Source organism: Tursiops truncatus, chromosome 2 (genome assembly GCF_011762595.2).
Source record: "Tursiops truncatus isolate mTurTru1 chromosome 2, mTurTru1.mat.Y, whole genome shotgun sequence".
Lineage (NCBI taxonomy): Eukaryota > Metazoa > Chordata > Mammalia > Artiodactyla > Delphinidae > Tursiops > Tursiops truncatus.
Genome location: NC_047035.1, coordinates 171,791,491 through 171,813,867, shown reverse-complemented (window position 1 = coordinate 171,813,867; position 22,377 = coordinate 171,791,491). Strand labels below are relative to the sequence as shown.

General features: G+C 36.6%; 1 protein-coding gene across 4 annotated transcripts in view; it reads right to left on the bottom strand.

The window, feature by feature from the left end:
* Positions 1 to 22,377, bottom strand: part of STAM (signal transducing adaptor molecule) — a 91,429-nt gene that overhangs the window by 45,260 nt on the left and 23,792 nt on the right. For all 4 annotated transcript variants that reach the window (XM_033852489.2, XM_073801701.1, XM_073801699.1 and 1 more), the window contains exons 3-8: positions 13,424 to 13,499; positions 13,247 to 13,342; positions 11,651 to 11,797; positions 6,854 to 6,944; positions 4,796 to 4,988; positions 2,649 to 2,743 (exon numbers count right to left, since the gene is read on the bottom strand). In XM_033852489.2, coding sequence (XP_033708380.1) covers positions 2,649 to 2,743; positions 4,796 to 4,988; positions 6,854 to 6,944; positions 11,651 to 11,797; positions 13,247 to 13,342; positions 13,424 to 13,499 — 698 coding nt within the window. The remainder of the gene's footprint in view (positions 1 to 2,648; positions 2,744 to 4,795; positions 4,989 to 6,853; positions 6,945 to 11,650; positions 11,798 to 13,246; positions 13,343 to 13,423; positions 13,500 to 22,377) is intronic.

Genomic DNA, 22,377 nt, shown 5'->3' with positions numbered 1-22,377 from the left:
TAACATTAACCAGCAAGTATAAGGTTATGATTAACATAGTAATTAATCTTATCCAAAGTAATACTGAGAAACACATACAGCTTTAAAGGAATGAACTTCCTTTTGGGATTTTTTCATCCTGGTATCAATGTAGTCCATCAGTATTCATAAAAATTAAGAATCAGGGGGATGGGAAAGGGGCAGAATTAAGGAAGGGAAATAATATTAATTAAACTATTAAATATGCTTAATGGAATATTACATTTCCCCCAATGAAGCTCCAATACAATCCTATGAGATATGCCCATCTTGTAAATGAGGTTAGCAGTGGCTTAGAAAGATTAAGAACGCTTGCATAGGAGAAAGCTAATAAACGGCAAAGCCTGGATTTGAACGCCAATCATTCTAGCTCTATTAGCCCACACTACTGGAATCTGGCCTGTGATTTTACTCCGAGAACAAGAAGTCATATCACTTATGTATTCTATGCTATAGAATATAAATGGAAAATAGGTTAATTTCCAATATAAGGAATATAGTCATCCCACACAAGTCACCATAAAGTAAAACTCTACATACGAAACCAGTTTCAGCTGATTTCACTTTCCCATGGAAGAAAAAGAGCCATATGCTATACATATTTTTGCTTTCATATCTTGAGCTATTAACAAGCAGAAAGCTGGGACAGCACTGCATTGGCTGCTACCCATAAGAAACACATGGTAGACTTCACATCCTAACAGCTGACCATGCACAAGTTTGCAGTGCTTTTTCTCTCAGGGACTAATACTATTACTTTGTATGTATGTGTATGTTTGTGTGTATATTATGTGTATGTGTGTATAAATAATATTTTACACACACACACAGATGTGTTTATGCATATACATATATAAAATACAGTGCTTGCACGAAATCTTACTGCCTCTCCAAAACGAAAACAAGCTAAGTAGGTCAGGCACTTCTAATTGACACATTCAGTGAAATGGGCTTCTGTTTGCTGCTAAAGAACGATGCTACAAGGATCTTGCTAACACTCATTTTCCAAGCCTGAGAACTGTAACTCCACTGTATAAGCTCTGATGCTCTGGTTTCTCTTTTACATGGTCCAGAGTGAAACACATGAAAATAACTAGAATATTCATTTTAAGGCTACATTTCTATATAATGGGAAAAAAAGATGAGATGGCTACTTTATCTACCTGAGATCTTGGATCTCCTCTTGAATGGAAGTCCAAGACAATTCCATCCTTTCCAACAGCTATTTCAAGATTTAAAAAAAAACAAACCCAAACCCAAAAATCAAGCAAAATCCCCCACGACCATCAGCCCAGATTAAAAAGTTAGCACGTTATGCACTGCCATCTAAACAAGGTTCCACAGGACGTTTTCTGAGTTTACCAAAGAGAACTTTATTAAAGGAATGGGTATCACAATCTGTCTCTATAAAAGTGACACAAGACATCCCAACAATAACTAGGAGAGGGCATTACTTTATCAAAGATCTGTAACATCTGGTCTGTTATTAAAGCCTTCTCTTGAAAGAGAAGCATTTTTATGTTTTCAAAGAAAAGTGTATCTTTACTGTTAATACACAGACACTTGCGCTTCATTTACTGTATAAACATTTATATAGTCTGTATTCTGGATGAGATTCAGTACAAAGAACTGTTGGAAATAAAAAGACAACTGAGACAAAGATCTTTTCTTAAAATTCCTGTAAACTAAAAATGACCAAAGCAGATCGTGATTTATAACTTTCTTTGATCTCTTCTACCTGGCATTATAGAAAGATGAGATATTTTGCCAAGATAACTGTAGCTTACCAACTTACTTACAAAAACACTCTTAAAATTCTAACCATTTCAGTCGCTACAGAAATCTTTCTAGATTAGAACATATTTCTGTTTCCTTAAAAAGAGGAAGGTTGTGACTTAATCTTGATGCCACAAAATCATCATTATGAAGATTCATTACAGTATTGCCTAGAAATACAGTGAACCGCCTACCAATATTTCGATAGACTACTGGCAGTTACATGTCCTGCAATGATTACGCCTGCCAGTAATATCACTTTTCCTCCTTCGCCCCACTTTCTAGTCTGTTTCTCCTAGTCAGCAAAGGTTTGAAACTCAAAAAGTTATTGACATGATTCGTTATAGCTCCTTCTGAATATCTGACATGGTGGCTTAGGAAAGCTATTAAGTTGCTAAGAGGCCACTGCTTCCAAATTTGGGGCTGGACACTAGAGAAATGAGCTAACCTTTGAATAGGAAGAACTCTCTATAAGGTTACACTGCATTTGTCACCCTTTCATCAACTGATGATACCAAAAATACATAATGCATAAATTCTATAACACTTCTTAATCTGCATTTTTACAATGACATATGTATACATACATACATATATATATGTGTGTATATATATACATATATTTTTTTTTTTTTCTTAAAGAAAAGTCCATAGTCTGTCTTAAGATAATCTTGGTAGACAGATGATTTCAATTCTTAGATGATTAGATGACTCCTCATAAATAATCTGACCGGGGAGCTGCATTTTTAATAAATACCTTGGCGGCACTAACTTTGGAGAGTCTCTGCTCCAGAAAGCTGAATTTTAGAGAGAACTGTGGATCATCATCCAGTGACAGGCTGGAAAATACTTACTCATTTCTGGTTCAGCAGTGAGATCCGCAGTCACAAAATTAGAGGGGAATAACCCCATGCCTTGATGGGTTTCACCCTTCCACCAGTTGGGGTCACTAAGAGAAACAAGAAAGAATGCCTTACTATAACAAAGAACTTTTATTTCTATGTATCTTTACCTTTTATAGTGTTTAACCTATATTATTACCAGATCTGAAGCTCACAACAATCCAGTGGAGGAAGTGAATGTATCATTATTACAAATTAGAGATGAGGCCTCAGAGAAGATAAGACGCTATTAAACACACAGTTCTTTCTCATATTCTGGAAGGCTGGCGAACGCTTCGAGGATCTAGTACAAGGCTCTGAACTCTCTCCCTCAAACAGAGGTCCCCACACTTGAAAACTGTCAACTTCGAATGGTTCATAGGCTCCCGCGTGAGAATCCTTTATAAGATAGACGGTAGGCTCTGAATCCAGACCTCCATTCCTAATCAGTGCTCTTTCTAGCACACATTAGGAAACTTTCCCCCCGACAAGAGAACACACATGACAGTAACACCATTTACAGCACAAAATGTTCACAAGGAACACACTCCCGGGTGCGTACCCACGCTAACCACTGGATCCCCAGCACCTAGGATAAGGAAAGCTAGCAAGTGCTCAATAAATACTTTTTGAATGAATGAATGATCAAGGTTTTGTGCAACTTCCAGCTAACCAGCTCAAACTTTACTTCATTTTCTTCCATTCAAGAAAACATATTAGTATGTAAGTGTGATACTATAAGAATAATCTTAAATGTATTTGAATTGATCTTTAAAAACCACATGCAGGGACTTCCCTGGTGGCACAGTGGATAAGACTCCATGCTCTCAATGCAGGGGGCCCAGGTTCAATCCCTGGTCAGGGAACTAGATTCCACATGCATGCCACAACCAAGAGTTCACACACCACAACTAAGGAGCCCATGTGCCGCAACTAAGAAGGCCTGGAGCCACAACTAAGGAGCCCGCCTGCCACAACTAAGGAGCCCGTGTGCTGCAACTAAGGAGCCAGTGAGCCACACTGAGGAGCCCGCCTGCTGCAACTAAGACCCGGTGCGACCAAATAAATAAATAAATAAATATTAAAACGAAAGAAACAAAAAAACCTAATGCATTTATCCAACCTCAAAAACAAAGATTTAGGCTTCCCTGGTGGTGCAGCGGTTAAGAATCCGCCTGCCAAGGCAGGAGAGACAGGTTCGAGCCCTGGTCTGGGAAGATCCCACATGCTGCACAGCAACTAAGCCCGTGCACCACAAGTACTGAGCCCGCGCGCTAGAGCCCATGAGACACAGCTACTGAGCCCGCGTGCCACAATTACTGAAGCCTGTGCACCTAGAGCCCATGCTCCGCAACAAGAGAAGCCACCGCAATGAGAAGCCCGCGCACCGCAATGAAGAGCAGCCCCTGCTTGCCACAACTAGAGAAAGCCCGCATGCAGCAACAAAGACCCAATGCAGCCAAAAATAAAAATAAACAAAATAAGTAAAAATTTATTTAAAAAAAAACTGCCAGGTCAGCTCTCCCTTTAAAAAAAATAAAGACTTAAAAAAAAAAACACTTGCAAATTTTAGCACTTCATTATGAGTAATAATCGTCAGTAACAACTAATTTTCAAGTAAACATAAAGCTGTAGTAGAAAAACAGATGCACTGTATCACCTCCCCTATGATATAACGTATATAACACCATGTAAAATGAACTTGTTCCACACTGATATGCTATTCTGTGCAAATAAATTAATTCAATATATTTTGTATTTCTTATAAATTCCATATATATACATATATATATATTTGGTGTATTTTCTAAAATCTTAACCTTTTTTTTTTTTACTTATTTAACAATCTATATTATAAGATGGAACCAAAAATGAATAGAGTGAACTAGGCCTCCAAGACATATAAAACCCATTTAAATGATAGACGAGGAAAACTTAAGCTACAAAATACGAATCCAGACAGTATGACACAAGCAAAGCAACCGACCGTCCTACAGAAAAACTACCTGCATCAGTATTTGATTTTATTACGTTTGATAAGGCATTCAGCAAGAATAATATGAAACACAGAATATGTTATATATTTTCACATGAATGTTCAACTTAATAGTAACCATCACCTGTCATCAAGAACTGTAATAATTTCTCCAGCTTTAAAAGTAAGTTCGTTATCTTCAGCAGCTTCAAAGTCGTATATAGCACGAACTTTTCGGCCTTCGTGTTGGTGGTTAGTTAAGAGATTAGATGTACTTGGATACAAATTGGAAAGGGTGGTTGACTGCTGCCTTTGTTCCTTCAGCGACAACTCAATGGCTGGAAAATAATGGGTTTAAAAAGATCCCAAATGTTAATATACCCAGCAATCCTAAGAAGTACAAAAAGATATCTGAAGGTAAAAAGTATTCTTCTTCTAATAATGTAGAGGGAAACTACGACATATCCTGATATAATATTGAACAAAAATAATGTCATCAGTTTTATTCATTCATTCACACTGAGAGCTTAAAAAATAAACTAAAAAAAAAAATGAACAGCATGATGACTATTTTTACTGAACAGGTACAATTTTAAATATTCTGGGTAATAAAAAGACATAAACTCAAATCAATTTTGTTTAATTTAGCTGCAGATATTTTATATTTTCTTTCATCTTTTCAATGTATTTCTGTAGCTTAAGTTTACCAAATAATAAACAAAATCACTTGGGAAGTCCAAAGTCCCAAGCTTGAGTCCTTCACTGGGGGCTTACTAAATAGGAGTCCCAAAGGAAGTATCTGAGAACCTACATTTTATTGTTCCAAAGGTCATTCTTAGGTAATTAGTCTAAGAACTGGAATTTGGAAATAACTATGGTAAAGTCTCACCTAACAAATCCCCCAAAATAGATTTCAAATGTGTCTGCTCTATCTCCTCCCCTAATACAGGCCATCACCATGAGTCACACAGGCTCTGTAACATAATCTTAATGAATTGACTACCCTGCTTTCAGTGCAACACATAACCCCGTCTTCCCTTCCATTTCTGTTCTAGATGAATAAAAGACCAGATGGGAAAACAAAACTTTAAAATTATCATAGAAAAATATCTTTCAGGATCCTGGGGGAGAGAAAAATATCTTAAGACATTAAAAAAAAAACCCAAAATCATAAAAGAAAAGGAAAAATTTTGACTACATGAAAATTTAAAACTTGTTTAATAAAACATGCCATTATCAAAGTTTAAATTGTAAGCCAAAACCCAAGAGTAGATATCTATAACAGGTATAACAGGCAAAAGATTAATATCCAAAATAAAGATGTTCTATACATCATTATTAGAAAAAAAACAGAAAGAGAGACAATCAGAACAGCTAATAAATGTTCAAAAAAGGACTGAACCTCACTAGCAATCAAGAAAATAAAAATTTAAAACAATTAGGTATCATTTCAAACTCATCAGAGTCACAAAAATTAAACTCTGACAATAGCAAATGTCATGAGTCTAAAAAGAATAAGTGAATAATAAAAGCTTTCATACACTGCTGATGGAAAAGGAAATACTATAACTATTTAGCAAAGTTAAAGATGTACCTACTCCATAAGCCAACAATACCACAAAACAAAATCTCTCTCTCTCTCACACACACACACACACACACACACACACACACAAGAGAAGGTGGACAAGGATACTCAGTGCAGCTTACTTGTTATAGTAAAAAAAAAAATCAGAAAACCCAGCTGTCCATCAGTAGGAGGATAAATTACAGCAGATATTTATTAGTTCACTGGAATATTACACAGCAGTTAAAACAGATGAACTTGATATACATGTCTCATTATGAACAGATCTCAAACATATTGTTGCATGAAAAAAACAAGTTGTAGATGATACCTAGAGTACACTATTTATGAAAAAGAATTTGTTGGACACAAAAAAGTATTTGGTATTGTTTATGGACACATAGATAGTGTAGTAAAAACATTATAGAAACATAAACTGAACGGACATACATGATAGCAGTTGCCTCGGAAGAGGAGAGGAAAAAAATGACACTGAAGAGAGGAACAAAGGAGAACAAGTAGATTTCAACTTTAGCTGTGAACTCCTATTTCTTTTATTTTTAAATATCTTGGGGGAAAATAAACATCAAGTAAGAGACCTATCTTCTTTCCATGATCAGGGACTTAAAAATGTACCTTTTGCTAAATCTTCTTCTTCTTTTTTGTTAGCCACAGTACCAGGATCCTTGGCTACCAGAGCTGGGCTTGCTTTTGCTTGTTCTGCAGCCTAACACACAAAAAAGGAAAATGATATTTGAAAGTTGTTCTCAAATTTTCCTACCCCCAACTAATCTAAGAACTCACAAGACCCTTCCCATCAATCCACCACAGACTTCTGAACAAGAAAGAAATCTGAACCTGAGCAGCCTCCTCTTTGAAAGGAGCCAGAGAACAGGTAGAACTGGAGAAAACAGACTGAGAGAGTTTGTTTTCTTAGGGTTAACAGTCTAGCCACACTCTCCCAGGTTTGTGTGAAGAGGTTAAACTAGAAGCAGACACTATACAAACCAGAGAAGACAGACTAGAGGAGATTTCAACAAAAAGGGTTTGAGAGTGGGAAGGAGGTGACTACTTTAAAAACAAGCAGTTTAAAAATTTTTTAAATATCTATTCAAGAGTTTTACTGTTTCCTTCCAGATCAAAAGTCAGGATGTTATCTTTAGGAATCCAGACTGATATACAGTAATACAAATGCTCATAAAATTATACTATTTTCGGGCTTCCCTGGTGGCGCAGTGGTTGAGAGTTCGCCTGCCGATGCAGAGGACACGGGTTCGTGCCCCGGTCCGGGAAGATCCCACATGCCGTGGAGCGGCTGGGCCCATGAGCCATGGCCGCTGAGCCTGCGCGTCCGGAGCCTGTGCTCCGCAATGGGAGAGGCCACAACAGTGAGAGACCCGCGTACCGCAAAAAAAAAAAAAATTATACTATTTTCTAAACCAAAATACTAGCAGTTAATTTTGACAATATATTACTCTACCTCTTAAACATATTTTGTATATAAGGTAGTGTACAAGTAAATAAATACATACATTGATTCACACTTACAGAATTACAAGCTTCTAAAGTCTTAATGGCTGCTGAGTTTTTGTGTGGCCATCGAGGCCAATGAGACTCCAGCCTCATTTTTCAACCACTCTATCAGTTACCAGAAACTGTTGGCGCGCGCGCACGCACACACACACACACACACACACACACACACACACACACGCTGTGACACACGTTTGCTTCTACTCATGACGTCCTCCCCTCTGGCTCACTGTACTCCATCCACATTGTTTCCTAGTGAGATTCAACCCACCAGTCAGTGAACAGCTGAAAATCACTTTCTCAGTGAAACGTTCCTAAACCCTCTCATTAAGCCTTCCCTCCTCTGTGCCCCTCTGGTAACACTTTTAAACAAGGTATTATATGATTCGGGTAGTTAAGGACAGTTAAGGACGCAAGCTGGGGAATCAGGCTAATGGGGAGTCAGGCTAATGCGGTTCAAACCCCAGATGCACCACCTTCTAACACATGAACCCTGAGCGCCTAAAAGCCTCCTTTGGCCTCAAGTTCCTCATCTGCGAAATGAGGACAACAATGGCCCACACACCACGGGCTGTCATGAGGATTAAATCAGCACACGTAGCTTCCAAAGTCAGATGCAATGAAGGCCATTCACGGTTTAAATCACAGAGTATATAACGTTGTCTCCTGGGCTTAAAATGTATGCAGAGGTGATACATGCCATACATGTGATAACTACAGCACAAAGGGTGCTGAAGTAGGGAGTAAATAAACTCTCTACAGTTGCAAGGTTTCTACATTTTATGTGAAATAATTCGCTATTAACTCAAAATAGACTGTGACAAGTTACAAATGTATACTGTAATTCCCAAAGCCATCAATTAAGAAAAATGAAATTCTAAAAAATATTCAAATTACCAAATGCATAGCACTTAGATCACTGCCCAGTACATAGTAACAGGCAATAAATCTCAGCTCCTATTATAATTCTCTGCTTACATGTCTGTCTCCATAACCAGGCTGCATGTTCCTTGAGGGTATATGGAGCTAAATATTACAAGAGCTCATAAATGATTGTTGAGTAAATGAAAGGCAAAATATTCAACATTATAGTAAATACCGTGCAATAGTCCACTTAATATATTTATAATGTCAAACAAATACACAAGGCATTTATTTTTAGAAAAGCTGATTAGAAGAGCGCTTTTGTATTCAGTGAATAGAACTTCAAGCACTCTCAATCTGACCCACCTCTAGTTGTAAACTTCCTTAAATAAAAATGTTTTAATTATCATACACTTCTGAAAATTGAACGTATGCTTCATCAGAGGCAACCTTTATTGTTATATATGAATTTTTTTCACAATTTGTGAACTTCACAAAATAGACATATTGATCTTTTGTGGTCTGAGAAGGGATCTCTACTGGTCAAGTAGGAAGTGCAGAAACAAGCTATATTAAGCCCTACATTCCTGAACTGCTCTCTTTTCAAAGTTCCTTTCTATCATCAGGTTCCAAGTATAGCAACGCTACTTGTCTGATTAACCAGTCAAACAGTAGCAGTGCCAGCATCACTTCAACCTCAGTGTCCAAAGTCAGTGCTAAGAGAACCACAGCAGCAAGAGTTAGGTGACTCAAGTATCACTTTTCTTAATATTTTTATATTATTTTCTTCTGTACTTGGATGAAAACATATACTTTAAAAAATTCTCGTTTCCAGAACCTTTTTTAAAAATATGCTAACAAAGGTCTAGTCTGATTAAAATGTAATAACAGCTTAAGCAACTAAGTGACTGTAAGATCTGGAGGGACTTCTGCAGTTGATCCCAGATGATAGATTTTTTTTTTAATTAAACATGAAGCTCTCTACAAACATGGTTTTCAACGAAAACCTCTTCAGAAACTACTATTAAAAACATCACCATTCTACCTTATCATAGGTTACTTTATACGCATTTTACATATTTCTTGTGGTTGAAAGACAGCAACTATAACAAAATGAGCTTTCACATATTTTATAAGATCTAGATGCAAAAAAGAAAAGTAACTCTTAACTTTACTATTGCTGATCTACACCCTGAATCTTTTGAACAGGAGAGTAGTCTCACATCTACACCAATTAGTACGTAAACGCTCTTGCCAGTGTTCACTCCACTTCTTGTCCTTCGAAGCCTAGTCCGGACAGACACATATCTACTAACCTCAATATCAAACGGAAGGCAGGATCGTGTAGTGGAAGGAACACTGGACTGAGAGTCAGGAGGCCTGTGTCCTAGTTCCAGCTCTGTCAACTACTAGCTGTGGCCCTGGGCAAGTCACTTAACCATTCTGGGTCTCAGTATCCTCATCTGTAAAATGAGGGGATTAGATTAGAGGATCACTAGAGCTGTTCCCACAACTATCTGAGATTCTAGGTTAACCAAACAAAGCTACGTATCAAATGGATCAGTAACTCTTCTTCCTTCTCTTACAGGGACTGAAATGCAGTTTTCACCTGCACTGAAAGCTGTCCTCAAGAGTCGTGCTGCTCAAAACAGAGTCATCGGGGGGCTTGTTAAAATGGACACAATGAATCCACTGCTATGGAGGCGCATTTCCACCCGTGAATGAGATGCTACAGTTCTCACCAGCTTCCAGGCGGTGATGATGATGGCCGACCAACCACACTGTAAGTAACAAGCTCTGGAACAGGTTCTCAGAATACAGAACCTGCCATTCCACTAAGCAACTACACTCTTTGGTTCTCCACAGTGAGTCTACTCTTCGATAATTAAACATTGCTTCTATTGTCAAGGATATCTTATTATAAGATATCTTGGATTATTCTGCATAAAATTATTCCTTAATTATACAGATTTAGAAATTATTCTGAGGTAGTAAAAATGAGCTATCAATTATGAATGACTACTTCTCAAAGATGTAATTTATCATTGTAAAACTATTCATAAGCCAAATTTTTTCAAATAAGAAGAAAAATATCCTCTCTTCCTTTATCTCCAAAATATATTTCTAGGTTTTCACATCTCAAGAGTACCTACATAAATTAGAAGTGCCTTGGGAAGAAAGTCTAGATAAGTCTGGATGAACCACTTCATAATTCCCTTGAAATGGTCAAAACCCTGAATGTGAGCCCTCTACAACTAAGAGTTTTCTGCTCATGCTTTCACATCACTCATTATATTCTACCCCAAGCCATACAATGGGGAAAGACAGTGCAGTAAGTTACCACACACTTTAAGCCTACTTAGTTAGCTGGGCATCCTAAAGGATGGTTACCGGAATAGAAAAGGAATAAAAGAGATAATCTTCCTTTTTTTCTCCTATATGACGTAAATTAGAGATTGAGCTCATTACATAAATAATTTTTTTTAAGGCAAGTTAAGTCTTTCAGTCAATCATATTTATTAGGAAAAAGAAAGAAGACACGTACGTGCTGGTCAGCTCTTAAGGGGAATTTTTCTTCCCAATGACCCCCTTTTATCTCCCTACCATTTTTTAATACAGGTGCTCATAAATTTCATAATCCAAAGAACCTCTAAACACATCCTTAAATTTTAACGAAACCTGATTTTTGAGCTGTCATTCTTTGTAGATAAAATTACAGCACCAAGAGCATTTAACAAGAATGTCAGTATTACCTAATAAAGCAATTTTGTCTGTATTATTAAAATTATATTAAAAATTTTTTAATTGCAAAAACGTTAAATGAATTCATTAATAAAGAAGGAGAAACAGTGGGGAAATAGAAGTTGGAACACATTAACATTCCACTATATTTTTCTGGCAACTTTATATGCAAGATTATTAACAAAAATTCCTCTGGAGTATTAAAAACTACCTGGGTTTGGAGGAAAAACTCAAATAAACATAGCTACTTTAGAGAAACGAACTGTAGAACACACACAAATTTATATAAAATACCTGAGAGCCAATAGCTGGAAATGTAACACCTTGTTCCTTAAGGTTCTTAATCATTGCTGATATTAGACTAAGTTGTGGATCATTCTTAAATTCATCCGTCCATTCAACCATAAGAGCCTTTAATTTTTCACACACTTTAGGATGACCCTTAAAAACAGAGAAAAAAAATTAATAAAAAAGCACTAATTTCCTGGCAAATGATTTAATACAGATACCGTAAATATAAAACTTAAAAGTGTTGCAGATCTCTTTTTAAATCATAAATTATCCCTAGCTATAGATGACACATAAGAAAATACAGATAGTTACTAGAAATAAACTAGTTTTATTTCCACACTATGAAAAAAAATAGATGATACCATCACATACCTCATAACATATTAAGACATTAGATATATAGTAACTTATTCTGGAGGTCAGAAAGACAGGACTTTTCAGAGTGTTTTGCAACTAAGCAAGTGTTGTCTATGAGGAAGACATAGAAAAGTTTGTTTTCTTTTTTTGCAGACCAATGAAAACTAAGTTGGAAAGAGAGAATAAATAGTACAATTCCTTTATTCCTAATTCCTGACTTTTAATGTGCATGGCTGTGTTTTTACCCAGTTACTTAATTATCTGAGGCCTGGCATGAGGTCTACTATATGCCGATATTCCTGGAAACTTCATTTCTTCAAAATAACATTTCCCCCTTAAGTATAAAACCAATATGTTCACTGTAAAATATTTGAAAAATAAAGAGTTCTTTCTCCTATACGCAACTGTTTGCTTTTTAAAGTTGTTCACGTTACTAAATACTGAGTACAAATCTTCAATTAAGGAAAATACTACATTAGAATCTCTTCATAAACCGTTGTACATTTTGATGGACATTCAGGACATCAAAAGAATGGTAAATAATTAGCACAAAATACCTAAATATAACTGAATAAAGCAGAACAGGCAAAAATTATCACATAACCATGTTCTAAAAGGAGTACAGAATTTTAAATACTTATTTATGTACTATTTCCTACTAAAATCTGGAAATACTCATTTTTTCCAAAAAACATGAAGCATTTTCCCTTTTAACACTTAAAACATTTTTTATATATAATTATCCCCCCCCAGAAAGGCCAGAAATAATTACCTTTAGAATGCATGAATTTTTACTGAGAAAACTCACATATTACTTAGTAAATTAAATTTTTTAAATTCCTTAAATTGCTGGATTTGAATTTTTAACTCTACATTCAGTTAAGTAGATGACCTCTGTGACTAAAAAAAAAAAATGGTTATAAAAACTGTGCCTAGAGTAAACTGGTACCTCTTATTCAGAGAAATACACATATTTTTCATCAGAAGAAAGGAATGGTGAAGAAAAGAGGTTAAATATTTTCTAATTTGGCTTGGCCAAAACCAAATCTCCAAGTTACATAAATGTGTAGTCTCTTCAGCAAAACCTAACATGGACGTATACATGGACAGACGTAGCCTAGAAAAGGTTAAAAAAAAAAAAAGCACAGACTAGTCCTTTGTGATTTAAAATGTGAAGAACTGAATAAAATATATGAAGAAAGAAGACAGTGCTAATTCATTTCTAGAAATAATGTGCCTTACCTTGTTTAATACGTTGCTTACTTCACTAGCAAAATCTCTTGAACATACTTCTAAGTGAAAAATTTTGCCACAATTTGATACACACGCTCCTAGAAGCTAAAAGAATAAAATAGGGAGTTAAAAGGGCTCAATTTCGGTAGACAATTTTGCGTTAGATCTTGAAATGAAACCACTCACAGTCAGAGCCTGCATAGCAACATGAGGATCTTTATGGTTCACCCTCCTCATAATAGACCGAAGACAATCTTTAGGTCTAAAAAATAAGAAATGTAACAATTAGTAGTACATTCTACTTTTTTTCCCCTTAACTATAAAAGGCAATAGACTATGATACAAAAGGGAGAATATGGTAGAGAAGTTTAATTCTTACTAATGACACAATTGAAAAACTGTACACTAAAAAGTTCCTTTAAATTTTTCAAACAAAATTAACAGGCTCTCTTCCTTAACGATCATAGATAAGGCATTCTGGGCTAATTCTAGATGGAAAGTTTTGAAAATAAAATGACAGACCAAGACTTCCACTTCCAGTCACGATGGAATAACTGGAACCAGACTTACACTCCTGTTGTAAATAATTAGAAAACTGGAAAAATATATTTAAAATACATTTGGGACATCAGGCCACAGGTAGCGCTGAATGATGATCTCTAAGAAAGAACACAAATTAGATAAACAGACGTCTGCCTCAGCTTTCTACCCAGGGGCACTTTCCAGGTAGCGAAATAGGCTTTCTGTCTAAAGGCAGTTTCTGGATCTCAGCACAGAGAAGCTGATCCCAGGAAGATGGTGGTGATCTTACTGAACTGAGGGGACAGAAATCAGAATTCCGGCAGGCTGTGGGAGCTAGAATTTGCAGGACAGAGTAGAGGAGCTATATGAAGAAAGAGTGCTAGATACCTGCATGGGTCCACTGAGGTCTGCTGCCCACCAGGCTGGACAAAAAGTGACTGAGAGCTCTACTTTGAAGGGTTCCCAAAACTCACACAGCTGTCAGAGCTCATACCAAAGTGGACAGTTCTTGCAGCAGAGCGTTTAGGCCTTGGTGATGGGGCTACACCATCCCAAAAGACTATCCTAAATCCATCCAATAACAGCTTAAAAAACAAGCCACAGAAGAATAAAATTGATCCAGGCCTAACCTCTAACAGAATCAAGTCCAATATTCTTTAACAGGAGTATGACAAAACCTGGCATTCAACAATATAAAATTCATAATACTAAGCATTCAATCAAAAATTACCAGATGTGACACGAAGTAGGAAGAAGTGACACTTAACTAGGAGAAAACTCAGTCAAATGAAAATGTGGAAATTATATAAGCTATTTTAAGTATGATCAAGGATGTACAAGGAATCATCAACATAGCAAAGGAAAGAAGTGGTATACAAAAAAGAACCCGATAAAACTTCCAGAGAAGAAAAAATATATAAAATGAACTAATTAACTAATTGGATGAAATTAACCTGATAGAAACAGAAGGATGTATCTAATAAGGGATTAATATCCAGAATATATAAAGGGGTCCTACCTCTCAACAACAAAAAAATGATAATCCAATTCAAAAATGGGCAAAAGACTCAAAACAGACATTTCTCCAAAGAAGGTATATAAATGGCCAGAAAGCACAAGAAAAACCGCTCAGCATCATTAGGGAGCTGCACATGAAATCACAGTGAGACACGATTTCACATTAAAAAGGAAGAGGCAACGAGCCGGGGATGTGGGGAAATGGGAACCTTTATGCACAGCGGTGCCCACGGCGATGCGAAACCAAACAACGTAGCCACTGTGGACAAGTCTGACAGCTTCTCACAAAGTCAGACATAAAACTGCCCCGTGACACAGGAACTCCACCACTATGTGCTGAATACGCAAATAAAAGAACTGAAAGCAGGAATTGAAGCAGACATCTGTACATCCATGCTCAGAGCAGCATTATTCACAACAGCCAAATCTCCACCAACAGACGAACGGATTAACAAAATACAATGGAATACTATTCAGCCTAAAAGAATGAAATTCTGACACATGCTACATGGGTGGACCTTGAAGACATACTTAGTGAAATAAGCCAGACACAAAAGGAGAAATATTACACGGTTCCACTTATACGTGGTACTCAAAACAGGCGAATTCATGGAGATACAAGTAAAATAGAAGTCACCAGTGGCTAAGAGAAGGGGGAAATGGACAGTTACTATTTAACTGCAGACATACAGAGCTTCCACTTGAGATGGAAGTTTAGGAAATGGACAGTTGGACACACACATACAAAAGAAAAAACAGTATCAAGTGATCTGAACAACACTGAGCCCTGGGAAAATTGGCCAGTAAGAATAATTGTCCTAAAAAATTTCTTTAAGGATTGAAAATGCAATTACTAATGATAAACAGGAAAAAAAGTCATTTTTAATAGGGAGATATTAGAATAAAAAATAAAATTTCTGTTTCTAAGGTTGTTTCACTGCCTGTTGGGAAGCTTTCCACCTAAAGAGCATGGAAAAAAGAGGGGGAAAAATTGTATTTATGGGATACCTATTATACGTCAAGCATTCAACTCATGATTCTGCAGCTCTTATTCTACTGATTTTGTATTAAAAGTGTCTAAAACCATCATCATTAGACTGAAGAAATAATATAACATTATTTAGATTCTGCCTTTTTTACAGTTGGACTTATTTTAGGAGCCAGAATCTGTGACCTCATGCTAATTTTTGCAGTTGTGAAAAGCATGTTGACAAATACAAAATTATCATTTCAAAGCACTGGCAGAGGCCAAATTATCTAAATACCAAAATTCAAATCATTTAAAAATAATGATCCAAAGATGATTCAGCTCAGTGAATAAAACATTTTAGAAAATAATCCTCAATACTTGCTTTACCACCAAATTTTAAATGAAATTTCTGACGTATTGTTCATAAACCACACTTTTTTTTTTTTTTAAAGAAAGAAATCTAAACTGTGGTGACTTTTGGAAAAGAGGATGGAGAAAGGGGCTTTGAAATGGAACTTTTTACTTTTTATTTCACTAATTTCTATACTGTTGAAATGTTTAACCACAGCCAATTTTAAAAACCAAGGCAAGGACATGTCTGGAACCAAAGCAAAGTTGGCTATTGCATCCATAAAAAGGATAATGCCCAAAAAAGCCAACTAGAATGTTTATAAGTCCTGACAAACACTTTATGTATGCCAACAAAGCAATATCTTTTTAGGTATAATAAGCTAAAAAAAAAAAAAATCCCTTCAGAACTGTGTATAAAACTGGCGCTATTAAACAACAGAAGTGACCCACAAAAATGTAGTATTTAACGACCTCATTCTGTTCCGTGTTTTTTTTCAATTCAGCTTTTCAGTATTTCCACAAAACGATAAGTAAAATACAGATGTGAAAGTATATTTTTATATATTTCATTATAAATCTTACAATTCAACAAAAAATTATAGCTAAAATATTCTTTTTAAAAAGGTTTAAGAGTTATAATTGAATTTAAAGTAGGTGTCTATGGCTATTATCCTCTCAATGACAAATGAAAATGGACTACAAATATAGTGTCTGTATAATTTATCATCTATACAAGTGCCCCTTTGAGAGTGAAAGGGGGTGCTAACCAGGCGTAATACAAGAACAGCAGGCATAGAGTGAAACTATCCAAGGGAAATTGGAAGCATGGTCAGCCCAGCCAAAACTATGTTCATCCAAACATTATCTTTTTATGCATAGATCTCGGACACGTAGTTAATACAAGAGTGAGAAAAAAAGGCAGTACTTCCATCTAGTTGTGGCTTCTACTGTCTTTTCCTTGAATCCTAGACCAGACAAGAAAACAGGCTTTTCATGAATGGACACAGCTGCCTCGGCATATGTCAGCTCTGATGAACTAAAGCATCAAAGTCCGTTTCATTATTCACAACATTACTCCAGGCCACCTCAATACACTGTACTGTGGGCTTCCACGAAAAGAAAGCCTTAGGAGGGGGCTCTTCTCCACTAGACCCTCTCACTCCAGCTCCCCTCTCTCCACACCACTCTCCATCTTTCAGGTTCTATGTCTTCAACATGGCCGATGCTCAAGAAGTCATTGAACTAAATGGGAAAGACACGAATTTTCACTGTTGTACAATAATTAGTATTTAGAATAACTGAATAATCGTCATTATAAAGCTCTATTTGTTACCAACTTCTGCATCTTCCACTGAGTTTGCTTTCTATGTGGAAAATGTACATGCACTCGCAAAATCTATTTCTGAAAAATTACGTGATGAGGGGAAAATGCATAGTAAGTAGTGCTGGGAGGAGCACAGGATGTGAGGAAAGGGACTGTTGATACATACTAATGAAGCATTTTGTAAAATTACCTGCTAAGATAAAATCTGCATGTGCATTTAGAGGAGTCTACCAACAGTTTCCACCACCAACCTTTCGTAAAGGGTAGTCAAATCCTGATCTCTCTCAAAACCCTTCCCAAAACTCCATTTTGGTATTTTAAAACATTTTGTAAGACTCATCCTCTCTCTGCCTTATCTTGAGATTGGAAAACAAAAAGATAGGAGAGGTCAAGGATACAGACAAGAACAAGGAAAGAACTCTCTCTCACCCTTCCCAGTTTTCCAACCCCAAAATAACTCTCTTAACTTACTATGTGATAAATGACCATACCACAAATCACACCACTGTAAAATGTAATGGAATTGTACTGTTTGCTGAGTTTCCAAAGTAAGGATAATAAGGCAAAAATGGCAGTTAATCAATTTTCTTTGATTAGGGAGTTACTGTTGCAGAACATATTCTGCCATCTCCCAAATATGCTCAATACAGGCAATTTCTCCTCAATTACTGAAGCAAAACTGTTATGTTGAGCACCAGGTGAAGAAGATGGCTTGTATATTCAGGGCCATGTTGTTTAAAACATGTATACTCTGAGCAAGAGTCATACTCAGTGCAGGGAGATATACACACTCTGTAAGAGAAAGGGGAACTGGAATTTAAGACAGCACGTAGAGCTCACTAAATGGACAGAAGAACAAGTTTTGAAGAAAAATAAAATTGAGGGGGCTGCAAAAGAATACAGTTAAATTCAGAAAGTTAAACATGCATAGGATGTAGCTCAGATCTAGAGTTAAGAGGACCAAAGAAAACTAAAACTAATTTTGCATTCCTACAGTTCTCTTTTCAAAGAAAAATGAAATTTCAAATCTCTTTGAATAGCCCTGAGTACATTTCCAAAACTGTCACCACATTACTTACAAATGTCTATCTACTTGTAGGTATGTTGTTGTACAGTATGACAGATAAATAGCTCAGCATTCATCTCTAGTCACCAGTTAGTGAGATTACTGAAAACGTCTTTCCATTAATATATAAGGAGAAAGCCAAAAATATTCAATGATTTAGTTGGATAAAGGAGCCAATATTTGTGAGATCTTATGCTTTGTATGAGTTTTTAAAAGTTTCTTATTTAAAAATATGTCTCATCTCTACATCTTAATTGAAAAGTACTTTTGTATTATAAAGATAACAGGTTAAACTGTGATGAGATTTTATACGCTTGAGGAAATTATTACCATTGAAAAGGCAGTGAATTCAAATACTACTTATTGCACCTATTACTAAACCAATGATTTTAGATCAATCAACTTTTCAAAAAGAGGGTACCACCTCTTTATTATCCCCCTCACGGGGCCTGACAGAAGAACAATAGGACATTTTCTTTAAAGTATTGTAAATATAGAAGAAAAGCAATATAAAAAAAAGTAACAGAAATAACAGTGTATAGCACAGTTCATGAATGTGCTTGCACGGTTAACCTCTCCTCACCTTTGAGGCAGGACTGAAAAGGTACGAAGATACTAACAGTATGTTTCTAAATAGGGGCAGAAAAATTCCTGCAGTGCAAGACTATCTGGCGTATCACATCTCTGGTCCCCACCTAATCAATGTCAGTAGTAACCTCCTGTCATTGTGACAACCAAAACCATCCCTAAACCACCACTGGGCTGAGATCTACTGCTAGACAAAAGCAGCACTGTGATTCAGTAGAAAAAGATTTGAGGCTTGACAGACCTCATCTGTAAAAGGGGACTTTAATGCTTCCTGTTGAGTATGTTATTACATTACTTCCTGAATCATGCCAGGGACTTAGAGATGCTCAATGTTAGTTCTAGAAAGCACAAACATATTCTTCTATCAAGTTACTTTTACAACATTAGCTTTCAAAGCTACTTTAGAGTGATTTAAACTTTACATTTTCTTTTTACATGCTATAAAAAGTGCTTTACTACAACTCACAATTCAGGGATATATGTGTAACTGTATTGTGGAGTGGGGAGGGGATATGTGTATGCATAACTTTTATAGGTCTTAGTACCCAGCAGGCACACACTAAAAGATATGGGACCTCAAATCTTTGTTGAACAAAGTAAAAAAAAATTTTAATTAACAGAGAATATAAACCCTCCTTGAACACTAAAGGGAGTCTAATATAGGGCGTGGTTTTCAAAAGCAAAAAGGCATTACATTAACTATAAAATAAGCTTAATATTATAAAATGTGAAAGAAATCAGAACTGAAATGAATAATAACTGTATATTCAATGGCATATTCAAAGTGCATATTTGGTTCATAATATAAATTACATAAAACACAGTCTACAGAGCGCAAGGGGGAAAAGGGCAAAACACTGAATACAAATATCAAATTCTGATTCTGAGCTTGTTAAATAGGTATTTCTTATGAGATAGCTGATGGAACATGAATATAGTCTACAAATTATGTTATTTGGCTATTTAAAGAACAAGTTCACGTGCCCGAAGGACTTCATCAGAAAAGGAGGTAAACTTCTACATACTAAATATTGAGGGTTAATGGAAGTATAGATAACAGTCACTGAATACTTAAATTTAGTATGATATTTTGAGTTTCTCAGATCATATAAAACTGGAGTATATTTCAGTGAAACAGAATACAATGTAATATAACATATGGGAGAGAGAGGAATCACTAAAAACAATAAAATTGGTATGTCTTGACTCATAATTTTAAAAAAATTTTTTTTAATAATTATTTATTTTTTGGCTGCATCGGGTCTCAGCTGTAGCACGAGGGATCTTTCATTGTGGCACATGGGCTCTTCGTTGCAGTGCACAGGCTTCTGAAAAGGCTATACATACTATATGATCCTAATTGTATGACATTTTGGAAAAGGCGAAATTATAGAAATAGTAAAAAAAAAAAAAAAAAAAAGAAATGAATGGTTGTCAGGGGTTCAGAGAGAGAAAGGAGAGGGATGAATTGGGGGAGTGCAGGACATTTTAAGGATGGTGAAACTACTCTGTGTGATACTGTAATAATGGATAAGTCATTATGGGCTTGTCAAAACCCATAAAACTGTATAATATAGAGTGAGCCAATGTAAACTATAGACTTTAGTTAATAATAATGTATCAATATTGGTTCATTATTTGTAACATATACCACACTAATGCAAGATGTTAATAATAGGGGAAACTGCATATAAGGGGTGGGAGTGGGTTATGGAATTCTTCGTACTATCTGCTCAATTTTTTTTTTTTTTTTTTTTATTTGCGGTACGCGGGCCTCTCACTGCTGTGGCCTCTCCCGTTGCGGAGCACAGGCTCCGGACGCGCAGGCTCAGCGGCCATGGCTCACGGGCCCAGCCGCTCCGCGGCATGCGGGATCCTCCCGGACCGGGACACGAACCCGTGTCCCCTGCATCGGCAGGCAAACTCTCAACCACTGCACCACCAGGGAAGCCCTCAATTTTTTTCTAAACCTAAAATTGTATTAAAAAAAACAGTCTATTAATTATAAAACAAAAAACGAAACCATAAAGAAAACATGAGATAATTCTACTAAAACCCTGGAGAAGGCAAGTCTCGTATAACTCAAAATTCTAAACACTGTAAGACTGATAAATTCAGCTATATAAAAATCAAAATTTTCTAAATGGAAAAAACAACAAAACAAAGTCAAAAGAATAATGGAAGGAGTTCCCTGGCGGTCCAGTGGTTAGGACTTGGCGCTTTCACTGCCAGGGCCTGGATTCGATCCCTGGTCGGGAACTAAGATCCCACAAGCTGTGTGGCGCAGCCAAAACAACAAAAAACAAAAAATAATGGAAAAATATACGCAATTCATAAAACAAACAAGATATGTCCCTAACACATCAAGGACTCCTAGAAATGAGGAAAGGATGGATACAGACAGTTCACAGAAAAGGAAGCACAAACAGCTCTTAAATACAGAAAAAGATGTTCATCCCAGAAAACGGTAAGAATGTACCTTTGACTCTGGAAGACCACCCACCTCAAGCCTCTTCACCTTTATGGAAAGGGGTCAAAGGGAGCCCCGACCACTCCTTCCCAGGACTCCAAGGTTCCTTCTGCAGAAGTCAAGACCAAGTCTTGGGCACCCAACTTTCTCTACGATCCAATAATTGAGAACTTGAGAACATATGCCTGTTATTCTTGTTTAGACAAGTCCCTACAAGAAGCTCCAGACTATCCTCTCCATCATTAAACAGCTCTGCATATCCATTACTCCCCAGCTTCTGCAATCTTTCCACTGGACCCTCTAGAAGTCACAGCCCATGATCAACAAAAGGCCCTACCCCTGGTCCTTTTGCTCTACAGAAAACTGGCTCTCCAAGGAAGATAACACTTCTCCTGCAGCCACCTCAAGTGGTAGCTTTCAGTCTTCCACGGCTCTTGTACCTCCTAAATGAAGGGTCCTCTTTGCTCCCTTTGCTACTTCAAAACCACTCTCCCTCCCTCTTTCCTAAAACAGCCGAGTTCAGATCTTCTCATTTAAAAAACCTCACTGTCCCCTCATCTTTCAATGATTTTAACTCCTGGCTCACTGCTGCTCTCTCTAATGTTACTTCTGTCTTAACGGAAGTGATGCTTCCAACACCATTGGCTTTTTGACTCCACCTTATTATTAACCGTCAAGGTCTACAAACTCCATTTCAAGGATTCCAACTATCATCTTCCATTTCTCTAACCCACTCACTCTCTTTATACCCACCTCTGTGCTTGCTCAGGGCGACTCACCTCTGCTCCGGCTAGCCCGTACCTTTCAAGTTCTTAGAAAGCGCCAAGTGTCC